Source organism: Nerophis lumbriciformis, linkage group LG15, assembly GCF_033978685.3.
Source record: "Nerophis lumbriciformis linkage group LG15, RoL_Nlum_v2.1, whole genome shotgun sequence".
Lineage (NCBI taxonomy): Eukaryota > Metazoa > Chordata > Actinopteri > Syngnathiformes > Syngnathidae > Nerophis > Nerophis lumbriciformis.
Window position 1 is genome coordinate 7,757,806 of NC_084562.2, and position 14,279 is coordinate 7,772,084.

General features: G+C 35.1%; 1 protein-coding gene across 1 annotated transcript in view; it reads right to left on the reverse strand.

The window, feature by feature from the left end:
• Window positions 1-13,777, reverse strand: part of LOC133615969 (membrane progestin receptor gamma-B-like) — a 44,920-nt gene extending 31,143 nt beyond the window's left edge. Inside the window, exons 1-2 of the mRNA XM_061974903.2 lie at window positions 13,667-13,777; window positions 6,679-6,806 (exon numbers count right to left, since the gene is read on the reverse strand). Of these exons, the coding sequence (XP_061830887.1) occupies window positions 6,679-6,806; window positions 13,667-13,720 (182 nt within the window). The 5' untranslated portion in view covers window positions 13,721-13,777. The remainder of the gene's footprint in view (window positions 1-6,678; window positions 6,807-13,666) is intronic.
• Window positions 13,778-14,279: the final 502 nt, after the last annotated feature.

Consider the following 14,279-nt stretch of genomic DNA (forward strand, 5'->3'; position numbering starts at 1 on the left):
GATTTAGAAAATCATTAACTTTGGTGTTCCCTCCTAAGTCTTTTTTTTTTTTAACCTGGAGTGAACAAATAAATAAAAAACAATGCGACTAAATTCAGGGCAGTGCTTCTGAATTCTTTCTGGGAGAAATTTCTCAATCCACCTGAATTGAGTTACTATCTTGAACTTGATTAATTAATTTATCTGTACAATGTACCGTTTGAGTGACACTCTTTATATATGCCACTGATGACGTCTCCTTTTTCTTGTCATGCCTGTCATCAACTTCTCAATCTTTCACCTCCGTTAGCACTGCACACGTGTGTACTTACTCCTTCTACTGGGTAGACAAGGGAGCCTTTTGATTAGACAGAGCACTGCTGCAGGCTCGAGTATTGTTCTAACATGAATACTAGCGTGTGGAATGAAGAAATTAGAAAATTAGGGATGTCTGATCAACATTTTTGCCCTCCAGTTCCGATGAGTTTTTTTTGGCCTCAGCTCCGATCCGATTTCGAGTTTTGATCCGATACTTTGACAATAGATTAGAGGTTCTTAACCTTTTTGACCTCAGGGCCCAACTTTTCCATAAACAGTGGGCCTGGGGCCTACTCAAATATTAACACTGAATTAGTAATACTACTGTGTATTTTAATGGTATTCAATAATTACATGTGACCTACTCACAGTTTAACAGGATAAACTTTGTCAAATGATATGAAACCATGTGTCAATCACAAAGATTGTTATCAAGGCTTAAGTCAGGCTGATTCCAAAATAAATATTAATCAAATATACTGCAGACGAAGGGACTCAAACCGATCAAATAAATGTACATATGATTACACAGTGCAAAAATATACAGGTTGTAACTAAATTAATGATACATTAAAAAAATAATACATAATATAATAAATTCCAATTTAAGTGCAAATAAACATAAAGCTTCAATACTTTAGTCATAATTTTTGCGCTTCAGAAATTTTTCTATGACTTTCTGTTTGAGATTGTCATTACTGCCACAAGTGGTGAAAAGGCGTATTACAACTGAGTACTTCTGCAGTTTATGGGGACCACATATGAGAAACAGGCATTTTTGTGCGGCCCTGTAGGGGTCGCTCGCGGCCCAATAATGGTGGTTAAGAAACACTGGATTATGAAGCTGAAAATGTTTTATATCAAGTAAACGCGATAACACATTTTTATCAAGCTTTTATCAAGCAAATTCACAATTGATTTATTATTGAAAACAGATGATTTATTATTTATTAATAAATAATATATTTATTTGTGCTATTGAATGCTACATATATATATATATATATTTTTAACAAAATAAAATGAGTAGTGCACAATAACTAAACAAAAGCCAATACTACTCTCATTTATGGTTTGTTCCCAGCAGGCACCAAGACATTAAAAACACTTTAAGACTTTGATGAATTTGATCCTGACATTGAGCAACTCAAACCTAACGTTGAAACAACATGCTTTTGGACAATATTTAATCAATGACTAGGGCTGCAACTAACGATTAATTTGATAATCGATTAATCTGTCGATTATTACTTCGATTAATCGATTAATAATCGGATAAAAGAGACAAACTATATTTCTATCCTTTCCAGTATTTTATTGGGGGAAAAAACAGCATACTGGCACCATACTTATTTTGATTATTGTTTCTCAGCTGTTTGTACATGTTGCAGTTTATAAATAAAGGTTTATAAAAAAACAAAAAAACAACTATTGCCTCTGCGCATGCGCATAGCATAGATCCAACGAATCGATGACTAAATTAATCGCCAACTATTTTTATAATCGATTTTAGTCAATTTAATCGATTAGTTGTTGCAGCCCTAGTTGTGACATTGATTTGATCATCGAATTTTGGTCGTTTGCCAACCCATATTTTACAACACAAATACAACATTGAAACAACATGCTTTTTGACGACATTTATTCAATGCCAAGTTGTGATGTTGAATTGACCATTGAAATTTGGTCATTTCCCAACCAACAACCTGAATCCAACGTTAGACGCTAACGTTTACAATTTGCTCAATTTACAAATACAACTATTTTGAAATATTGTTTCGAGGTCAGTTTTAGAAAAACATATATGTGTGATCAACGTTGTATCAATGTCTTGTGCCTGCTGGGTTGCAGCTCGCTCTCAAACTCGAGCCAGTATTTTGGCAAGACAAAAACCTTCCAATTCATGTAGGTGTGTAACAACAAGGAAGCGGGAAATGTAATTGTGTTTCCCTGAGCGTGCATCTTTTTTAAAGGAATCTTTTACTGGAGTACAATCTTTATCCATGTAAACACTACTCATCAGCTGATCATCAATCAGTTAAAAAAACGCAAATATCGGCCATCATCTCTAATGAAAAGGCTTTATGGCAGGGGTGCCTGAGGGCCGGATCAGGCCAGCAAACAGGTTTTATCTGGCACGCAAGATGAGTTTGCTAAGTATAAAAATGAACCTGAAATTTTTTAATGAAAGAAACAGCTTTTCTAAATGTGTCCACTAGATGTCCAAATAGCAATTATTTGTATCTTTGTAAATGATGCTACATATGTACTAGATAAACCACATGATGTTAGTACATCAGTCGAGGAAAATGATCAACTACATAAATAACACCCTGTAATTTGATTTTGATATAATTGTTTTAATCTTGATTGAAAATTAACACCAATGAGTTGACATACACATAATGTATTATGTAAAATATAAATAACGACAAATAAATTATTAACCGCAACAAGTGTGAAAAAACCCAACAACCAGAATGTGCTTATTCTATTTTTAAACAAAGAAAACAATCTGAAGTTGTCTTTGTTTTGAAGTTATCGTGCCGTGATTTACAAACCCCGTTTCCATATGAGTTGGGAAATTGTGTTAGATGTAAATATAAACGGAATACAATGATTTGCGAATCATTTTCAACCCATATTCGGTTGAATATGCTACAAAGACAACATATTTGATGTTCAAACTGATAAACATTTTTTTTTTTTGCAAATAATCATTAACTTTAGAATTTGATGCCAGCAACACGTGACAAAGAAGTTGGGAAAGGTGGCAATAAATACTGATAAAGTTGAGGAATGCTCATCAAACACTTATTTGGAACATCCCACAGGTGAACAGGCAAATTGGGAACAGGTGGGTGCCATGATTGGGTATAAAAGTAGATTCCATGAAATGCTCAGTCATTCACAAACAAGGATGGGGCGAGGGTCACCACTTTGTCAACAAATGCGTGAGCAAATTGTGGAACAGTTTAAGAAAAACCTTTCTCAACCAGCTATTGCAAGGAATTTAGGGATTTCACCATCTACAGTCCATAATATCACCAAAGGGTTCAGAGAATCTGGAGAAATCACTTCGATCCTTCAGGCTGTACTGCATCAACAAGCTACATCAGTGTGTAAAGGATATCACTACATGGGCTCAGGAACACTTCAGAAACCCACTGTCAGTAACTACAGTTGGTTGGTACATCTGTAAGTGCAAGTTAAAACTCTCCTATGCAAGGCGAAAACCGTTTATCAACAACACCCAGAAACGCCGTCGGCTTCGCTGGGCCTGAGCTCATCTAAGATGGACTGATACAAAGTGGAAAAGTGTTCTGCGGTCTGACGAGTCCACATTTCAAATTGTTTTTGGAAACTGTGGACGTCGTGTCCTCCGGACCAAAGAGGAAAAGAACCATCCGGATTGCTATAGGCGCAAAGTTGAAAAGCCAGCATCTGTGATGGTATGGGGGTGTATTAGTGCCCAAGACATGGGTAACTTACACATCTGTTAAGGCGCCATTAATGCTGAAAGGTACATACAGGTTTTGGAGCAACATATGTTGACATCCAAGCAACGTTACCATGGACGCCCCTGCTTATTTCAGCAAGACAATGCCAAGCCACGTGTTACATCAACGTGGCTTCATAGTAAAAGAGTGCAGGTACTGGACCGGCCTGCCTCTAGTCCAGACCTGTCTCCCATTGAAAATGTGTGGCGCATTATGAAGCCTAAAATACCACAACGGAGACCCCCGGACTGTTGAACAACTTAAGCTGTACATCAAGCAAGAATGGGAAATAATTCCACCTGAGAAGCTTAAAAAATGTGTCTCCTCAGTTCCCAAACGTTTACTGAGTGTTGTTAAAAGGAAAGGCCATGTAACACAGTGGTGAACATGCCCTTTCCCAACTACTTTGGCACGTGTTGCAGCCATGAAATTCTAAGTTAATTATTATTTGCAAAAAAAAAAAAAAAAGTTTATAAGTTTGAACATCAAATATCTTGTCTTTGTAGTGCATTCAATTGAATATGGGTTGAAAAGGATTTGCAAATCATTGTATTCCGTTTATATTTACATCTAACACAATTTCCCAACTCATATGGAAACAGGGTTTGTAGATCTTTCTCCATGTGGCCCCCGATCTAAAATGAGTTTGACACCCCTGCTTTAGGGTGAGTGAATTATACAAGGGACATGCTAATTACAAACTCAGGTCACTTGAATGTGTGCAATGTCGCCTTTTGTCTGTTCTAACCTGACGTAATCAGGTTCAACCTGATTTACTAATCTGTAAAAAATAACAATTTCCATAACACCATCTCTGCCTGGTGATGTACACAATTAAAGATACAAAATTACAGTTGACTTTTTTACTACGTGTGGGATAAATCAAAAGGTAAATGTAGATAAAGCCCTTTTAAAAGTAATGCAAAACAATATGCATTATTTTCTGTTCAACTTGAGTCCTGTGATGCGTTGCCAGGGAGGTTTCGTGACACTGTAGGAGGTCTATCTTTCATGGTAACTAAAACACAAACAAACAATCCTCTATTCATGCGCTGGTTTACTTTACTTGCTTAAACTTGACCTCATTTTAGTTGACTCCTGTGGATGATTACACTTTGACTTTTTGGCTTCTGTTGGTCGATTCCTATTCATTTTATTGATTGTGGTAATAGATTTACATAGAAAAGTCTGCATGTTTCACACAAAGGGAGCCAGTGATGAACAAGTTGCCCCATGTGATCATAAATAAAGGTAAATATGGTGCTCAAAACAGTTGCCAGTTAATCATTTTGCAGATTTGTACAAATATGACACTGAATTTTGTAGAAAATTTTATTTTTTTTAAGTTACATGATTCAAAATAATGTCAAGTCATTATGTTGTGGTAAAATGGAGTATTTTCAGCACAGGATAAGTACCACCAAAATGACCAACATGTTTGTTGTGTGTCCAGTGGAACCTGTTTACCTCGACACCCCTCGAAGTGCCTGACTGACGTCGACATACGCAGCATTGCAACCAAAACCGAAACTATGCGTGGCTTGCAAATGTACTTCTCAGACACAGCAATTATGTTATTCATGTCATTTCCCACTGCTTAGTGATAATGAGGAAGTTGGCAACACTAGAACACAAATTCAACCACAGCTTAAGAGTGTTTTGAGATAAGAGCGGTCTCTCGGCTAATAGTTCCGATTGAAGTTGCAAGCACCATTTAGAGTTACAAGCATCCCCGTCATTAGTTGGGGAAGCAAATGTCACAAAAAACCCTGTAAGATCCGACCAAATTAACTGGTTTTACCTGCTAGCATTATCCGAACGACGTACATTTATCCATGAAAATATGGAGAAGCTGATGGTGTGTTTTGGACTGAGAAGCGGCTTGAAGGAGATATTGTAGAAGTCCACTCTCCAAGGTAAATATATACATTATTTTATAAAACTACTTTAATTGCTGGTTGTATATTACATTGTTTTATAGAAAATTTCTTAACTAAAAGTTTTTAAGGCATGTTACATGTTAAAATTGTGGTGTTTTAGGGCAGTGGTCCTCAGCCCGGTACCGGTCCGTGGATCGATTGGTACCGGGCCGCACGAGAAATAAAAAAATTTAAAATATATATATATTTTTTATTTTTTATTTTTATTAAATCAACATAAAAAACACAAGATACACTTACAATTACCGTAGTACACCAACCCAAAAAAACTCCTTCCCCCATTTATACTCATTCAAACTCATTCGCACAAAAGGGTTGTTTCTTTCTGTTATTAATATTTCTGGTTCCTACATTATATATCAATATATAAAATATATATATAAAGATATAAAAATATATATAAAGTTTGTCTAAGTCCAAGTCTAAGTCTAAGATCAATACAGTCTGCAGGGATACAGTCCGTAAGCACAAATGATTGTATTTTTTTATGACAAAAAAAAAAAATATATATATATCATACCCCTCCACCCCCCTGGTCCGTGGGACAAATTTTCAAGCGTTGACCGGTCCGCAGTTACAAAAAAGTTGGGGACCACTGTTTTAGGGGGCCAAACACCAATTAAATTGATTCCAAAAGTATTTAAATTGGAGATGTTGATTTGAAATACACGTTTTGAGTTAAGAGCTTTGTCACAGACCCAATTAAGCTATTAAGTTGGGGTACTACTGTAATTTAAAAAAAATCTACAACATAGACATACTGTGTACAGGTTCTACTGTATTGGGTGTTCCAATCAAGGCAACACCAGCATGCAATACAATATAAGATTGCAAAGTTTAATATATTTCAAAATTGGTGATACAAATGTCAAAATGTCCTCACATAGAAAACTAAAGCAATTAGCTGTAGGCACATGTCACGGTGTTGGAGCTGTACATACCAGGTGGGCAAAAAGTGTGTCCAAATGTTCAGGGTCTCATTAGTCAGCTGAAAGATGCTCAGAATGCAGTAGGTGGCTGAGCTGCGGGGGTAACGGTAGCCTGAGATGATGCTGTCTTCATGGAAAACCTCAAAAAAAGCAAAAAACAACAACTTAGTTTCGTTGAACAGAAATGTTTCCAAAAAAATCAAAATTAAAATGGAATGCCGAACATGACTTGGGTATAATACCGGTTTCCCTACCTAAGTATATAACAAATAGTATATGGATTCTAGGGATGGGTATCTACCACTCACGATTCCGATTCCTGAAGTGACAATCCGATTCAGAGTCGATTATCAAATTCAAACCAATTCCCGTAATATATAATTTCATATACCAAATGATATATATACATCTACACACATATATATATATATATATATATATATATATATATATATATATATATATGTCTTAATAAGGTTATCCAAAAAATAGTGCTCGATACCGTAGTAGAGCGCAATATATGTATGTGGGGAAAAAAAAAAAAAAAAAAAAAAGATGAAATAGTCTTGTGATTTTTTTTCCCCACACATACATATATATATATATATATATATATATATATATATGTATACATATATATATATATATATGTATGCATACATATAAATATATGTATACATATACATATATATATATATATATATATATATATATATATATATATATATATATATATATATAAACACAGAGGCTATTTCATCACTACAAGCCTGCTCTTCAGGGGATTTTTTTGTTTTCTTGACCTAACGTATATTCCGCTCTACCCCGGTATTGAGCACTGTATAACGGATAAACCACAGTAACCTTGACTATATATACTGTATATATATATATATATATATATATATATATATATATATATATATATATATATATATATATATATATATATATATATATATATATATATATATATATATATATATATATGTGTGTGTATGTATATGTATGTATACATACACATACATATACATACATACATATATATATATATATATATATATATATATATATATATATACACAGTATGTATATATATATATATATATATATATATATATATATATATATATATACTGTATATATAATTTTGTTTTTTAGAACAGGTAACAGGTTATCAACGCTCCTTTTCGCTGCTGACGAGGTGACGAGGAAGTGCGGAAATGACCTAACAAAATAATTTATTTTCAAAAAAGTATTTAAAAAAAAAATTATTAATCGATTCAGTATCAGACTAAATAGGAGTTGCACTTTGGATGTGAATCGATTTTTCCCGAGAGCCGCTGGCCCGCTAATGGCTTTAGTCATCCATAAAATCCACAAAAAGTAAATTGTCAGTTATTCATCTGAAAATTAGAGCAGCTCTGCTATATTTGTTAGATTTGTTCAAATCCTGTGCTTTTTAGGCTTTAGGACACAACAAACCCTTAAAACATTGACAAGAAAAAATATTAAATCACCAGCCTCAGACGATGGTGACTTTTGCCGCAATATTTTGAAAAAGCTGCGTTGTATTCAGGCCTTTTCAGCCTGCAACAATCACAAAAAAAACAGTTGAAAAGGACTTGAAGGTACTAATACTACTAATACTGCTGCTGTGAGCAGAGCCTGGACTAATGGCTTCCAATAAATCAGCCTTGCTATTGTTATCATTGCTCTCTATAATTTGTTTTAATGAATGGTTATACTGGTAATACTTATATATGTTTCATGTAACACAGTGTATCATATTCCATTTCAATATAATATAATTAAGAAAGTTATTTTAAATAGTCTGCATGAGGCCCTAGTGTGTGCAAGGTTGTACAACTACTATTATCAATTATAATAATAATTAATAAAGATGTTTTATCTTCCTATCACACATTACAACGTCTCATGACATAACCTAGCACTGCAGTATTGCATCGTCTTGTTAAACAAGAAGATACATTAGTTATGGATAGAGATGTCCAATAATATCGGACTGCCGATATTATCGGCCGATAAATGCTTTAAAATGTAATATCGGAAATTATCGGTATCGGTTTCAAAAACTAAAATGTATGACTTTTTAAAACGCAGCTGTACGTAATGGTACACGGACATAGGGAGAAATACAGAGCGCCAATAAACCTTAAAGGAACTGCCTTTGCGTGCCGGCCCAATCACATAATATCTACGGCTTTTCACAAAAACAAGCGAATGCAAGCATACTTGGTCAACAGCCATACAGGTCACACTGAGGGTGGCCGTATAAACAACTTTAACACTGTTACAAATATGCGCCACACTGTGAACCCACACCAAACAAGAATGACAAACACATTTCGGGAGAACATTCGCACTGTAACACAACATAAACACAACAGAACAAATACCCAAAACCCTTGGCAGCACTAACTCTTCCGGGACGCTACAATATACACCCCCCGCTACCCCTTACCTCCCCACCTCAACCCAGCCCCCCCCCCCCCCCCCCATCCCCCCAACCCTGCCCACCTCAACCTCCTCATGCTCTCTCAGGGAGAGCATGTCCCAAATTCCAAGCTGCTGTTTTGAGGCATGTTAAAAAAAATAATGGCCTTTGTGACTTCAATAATAAATATGGCAGTGTCATGTTGGCATTTTTTTCCATAACTTGAGTTGATTTATTTTGGAAAACCTTGTTACATTGTTTAATGCATCACAACAAAATTAGGCATAATAATGTGTTAATTCCACGACTGTATATATCGGTATCGGTTGATATCAGAATCGGTATTTAAGAGTTGGACAATATCGGAATATTGGATATCGGCAAAAAAGCCATTATTGGACATCTCTAGTTATGGGCGATATGGCCTCAAATCTAAATGTTGCAACCTTCTGCGGCAACAATATGACAATGTATAATTTTTAATATGAATAATATTAGAAGCATTTCAATACAGGCTCCTAATTTAGCTGCTGATGTATGCATCACATATTGCGTCATTTTTGGTTTCTCAAAACTATTATTAATCTACTTGCTAATTTTACAGTTAATATCTGGTTACTTTCTGTTGTAACATGGTTCTGTCTACACTTCTGTTCAAATGTAACAAACACTCATTCTTCTGTTGTTTGGATACTTTACATTACCGGTACTTTTAGGCGATACAACACTTTTGTGTATCGGACCAATACCAAGTAGTTACAGGGGCAGTATTGGTCACACCAATGATGATACCAAAATGTTTCAACATTATTGAATGATTCAATTTATGATCACAAATATATTGGGCAAAAATACAGGATTGCGGTGTAACAATAAGCATTATATATTTAAATGATGTCCTACTATCCGCTCTGATTTTAAAACTTTGCATCCAGGGGCTTATTTTCTGAGTTTGTAAACAATAATAAAAAAACGGAAAAAAATAAATAATTTTGGCATCACATCTTCTTTCATTTAAAAAAAATTTATATTTTGTTTATAAACTCAGTAAATATGTCCCTGGACACATGAGGACTTTGAATATGACCAATGTATGATCCTGTAATGACTTGGTATCAGATTGATACCTACATTTGTGGTATCATCCAAAACTAATGTACAATATCAAACAACAGAAGAATAAGTGATTATTACATTTTAACATAAGTGTAGTTAGAACATGTTAAAAGAGAAAGTAAGCAGATATTAACAGTAAATGAATAAGTAGATGAATAATTCATTTTTCACCACTTGTCCTTAATAATTTTGACAAAATAATGGAATGGAAAATGACACAATATGTTACTGCATACGTCAGCAGCTAAATTAGGAGCTTTTGTTTGCTTACTTACTAATAAAAGACAAGTTGTCTTGTATGTTCACTATTTTATTTAAGAACAAACTTGCAATAAGAAACATATGTTTAATGTACCCTAAGATTTTTTGTTAAAATAAAGCCAATAAAGCCATTTTTTGTGGTCCCCTTTATTTATAAAAGTACCGAAAAGTATCTAAATAATTTTGGTACCGGTACCAAAATATACTATAAGGCTAAAAAAAACGATTTTCTTCTAGTGACCCATACTTCACATGTAAACGGCATACGCTACTTCTCGCAACGCATGTAAACACCGTTAACCTAACAATTGGAAAACTGACCTCCGAGGAAAAACTGAACAGCAGGGGACCAAAAACGTTTGGAAATGCCCATGTAACCGCAGTCATTGGTCTGTGTAATGTTACAGCGGCCAAAAACAATAAAAACACTTAAATAAAACCTCTGCCTTGTTTTTTAATGAATAATTGGGCCTACAACGCTACTGTGTTGTAATGTTGGTCATTATTGTGGTACTTGGAGAGCCATGGACCCAATAATTAAACTTCAAAAAAGTGTCATTAGAATAATACACAAAGCGTGCTACAATGAACACACCAATCCATTATTTATAAGTTCTAATCTGTTAAAATTTTCAGATATTGTGTTTTTAAAAGCAATAGAAATTATGTTTTGAGTAAAGAACAACAGCGTTCCAGCTTGTATTCTTAGGTTATTTAAATTAAGAGGAGAAAACTATAATTTACGGGGATATTGATTTTTGAAATAGGTAATGTAAGAACGAATATAAAATACAAATGTATTTCAGTTTTAGGAGTTAAATGGTGGAACAAGCTCAGTGATGAGTTGAAGACATGTAGTTCTTTGTTAAGGTTTAAGAAAGCCTTGAAAAGTGAAATAATAGAAAATGATAAAATATAGTAACAATTACTTTCATCAAGGGATGTCCGATAATGGCTTTTTGCCGATATCCGATATTCCGATATTGTCCAACTCTTAATTACCGATACCGATATCAACCGATATATACAGTCGTGGAATTAACACATTATTATGCCTAATTTGGACAACCAGGTATGGTGAAGATAAGGTCCTTTTTAAAAATAATAATACAATAAAACAAGATAAATAAATTAAAAACATTTTCTTGAATAAAAAAGAAAGTAAAACAATATAAAAACAGTTACATAGAAACTAGTAATGAATGAAAATGAGTAAAATTAACTGTTAAAGGTTAGTACTATTAGTGGACCAGCAGCACGCACAATCATGTGTGCTTACGGACTGTATCCCTTGCAGACTGTATTGATATATATTGATATATAATGTAGGAACCAGAATATTAATAACAGAAAGAAACAACCCTTTTGTGTGAATGAGTGTGAATGAGTGTAAATGGGGGAGGGAGGTTTTTTGGGTTGGTGCAAAATCGTATACCGTATTTTTCGGAGTATAAGTCGCACCGGAGTATAAGTCGCACCTGCCGAAAATGCATAATAAAAAAGGAAAAAAACATATATACAGTAAGTGGCCAAACTATTAAAAAAACTGCGACTTATAGTCCGAAAAATACGGTAATTGTACAAGATACACAAGTAAGTATATCTTGTGGTTTTTTTTGGACCCCGACTTAAACAAGTTGAAAAACTTATTCGGGTGTTACCATTTAGTGGTCAATTGTACGGAATATGTACTTCACTGTGCAACCTACTAATAAAAGTCTCAATCAATCAATCAATTAATGTTGATTTAATAAAAAAAATTTAAAATACAAATACAAAAATTGATACCGATAATAAAAAAAAACGATACCGATAATTTCCGATATTGCATTTTAAAGCATTTATCGGCATCTCTACTTTCATCCCATTGATTTTTTTTAACGTTGATGTTCCAGGTAATCTTATTTTCAGTGAAGGTATAGGATAGGCAAATATAAGCTTTGGTGTCAGCCTATTATTTTTTTGGTCATTCTTTATATCAGGGGTCACCAACCTTTTTGAAACCAAGAGCTACTTCTTGGGTACTGATTAATGCGAATGGCTACCAGTTTCCATCCATCCGTTTTCTACCGCTTATTACCTTTGGGGTCGCGGGGGCACTGGAGCCTATCTCAGCTACAATCGGGCGGAAGGCGGCGTACACCCTGGACAAGTCGCCACCTCATCGCAGGGGCTACCAGTTTGATACACACTTAAATAAATTGCCAGAAATAGCCAATTTGCTCAATTAACCTTTAACTCTGTTATTATTAATAATTAATGATATTTATCTTTGTGGAAACAGTGATCATCTTAATGATTTCTCACAATAAATATATATAGAAACAGATAAATATCAATATGCAACACTTTGTTTTTATATTTTCTCTAAGTGCACATTTTTCAAATTGAACATTTTCAAATGATCACTTCTAAGACAGTCTTGTGAAATTACAATATCCCATTTTAACTAACTAGCCACTAACATTTTTTTAACAAATCATGAATTACTTTGCACCATGTTTGTACAAATAATAACTCATGTAAAATACAAAAGTCAACTCTCAAATTTTTAAATAAATCATGTCACACTTTGAACTGGACACCAAATCTGTTATCTGTTTCTTTGTCAGTTAGTGAAGACCAAGTCTTTAAAATATTTTCTTGGATTTTCAAATTCTATTTGAGTTTTGTCTCTCTTAGAATTAAAAATGTCGAGCAAAGCGAGACCAGCTTGCTAGTAAATAAATACAATTTAAAAAATAGAGGCAGCTCACTGGTAAGTGCTGCTATTTGGGCTATTTTAGAACAGGCCAGCGGGCACCACGTTGGTGACCCCTGCTTTATATTGTATTTTTGTGTGTAAAGGTGTATGATTGTTAAATATGTATAATCTGTACTGTTAAACTGATCACACAAAATGGTTGATGGTTGATTATATGACCGAAATAAACTTATTTAATTCATACTTGGAGAGCCGAGTGTGTTCTGAGCTGGTACTTGGTGGAGAAAAGTTTGAGAACCACCGATTTATGTCTAATATCTTGCAACCCTCGTGAACATGAACACTGATTTTAAAATGACAAGAAAAATTAGTGAAGCCTCACAAGAGAAATGGAGCCAAGTTGTCAACACTGTTGACTTTAAAAGAGAGTTTAGCTACAAAGCAGAAGACAGCCGACTTACTTTGGGCACTTGATTGATGGTGACCACCCTCGGGAGTTTCAAGAGGCTGAGCATGACTCCTGCAAAGTGCTGCCGGCTCCCGTCTGGAAGCGAGTTGACTTGAGGCGGGCGGCTGGGCGTGTCTCCGGCTTTATAAGCATTGCGTTGCCAATGGATTCCACCTTTTTACCTCCCCCTCCCTCCCCCGCTCAAACCCAGCGAGAATATCCAGTGTACCTGTGCCACTCCCCCCCCCCCCCCCCCCTAGACCTTCTCTTCCCGCCACGCACGTGCACACACCGACAAAAGCGGATAACCCGCCGAAAATACACAGTTTAACGCCAACGCTTTGTTACCTTTTGTGTAACAATGTTTAAATGAGGCATGTTGCCAAAGAGGCTGTAGCTGCAAAGGTCAGGAACATGAATAAAAGAGTGTGAAAGGGTAAACACGGCTCCTGTCTTGCCACTTTTCTTACCTGTCTTCCGGCCGGGCACACCCAGGTGAGACGGACGAGCCAAATGCAAGCTCCCCGGGCCTGTTATCTTGTTTAAACTGTGAGGAAATAAAAGCAAACATGGCTTCACTGTTACCACACAACTGGCTTGACAAGCACTTATTGTTTTGGGTTTCT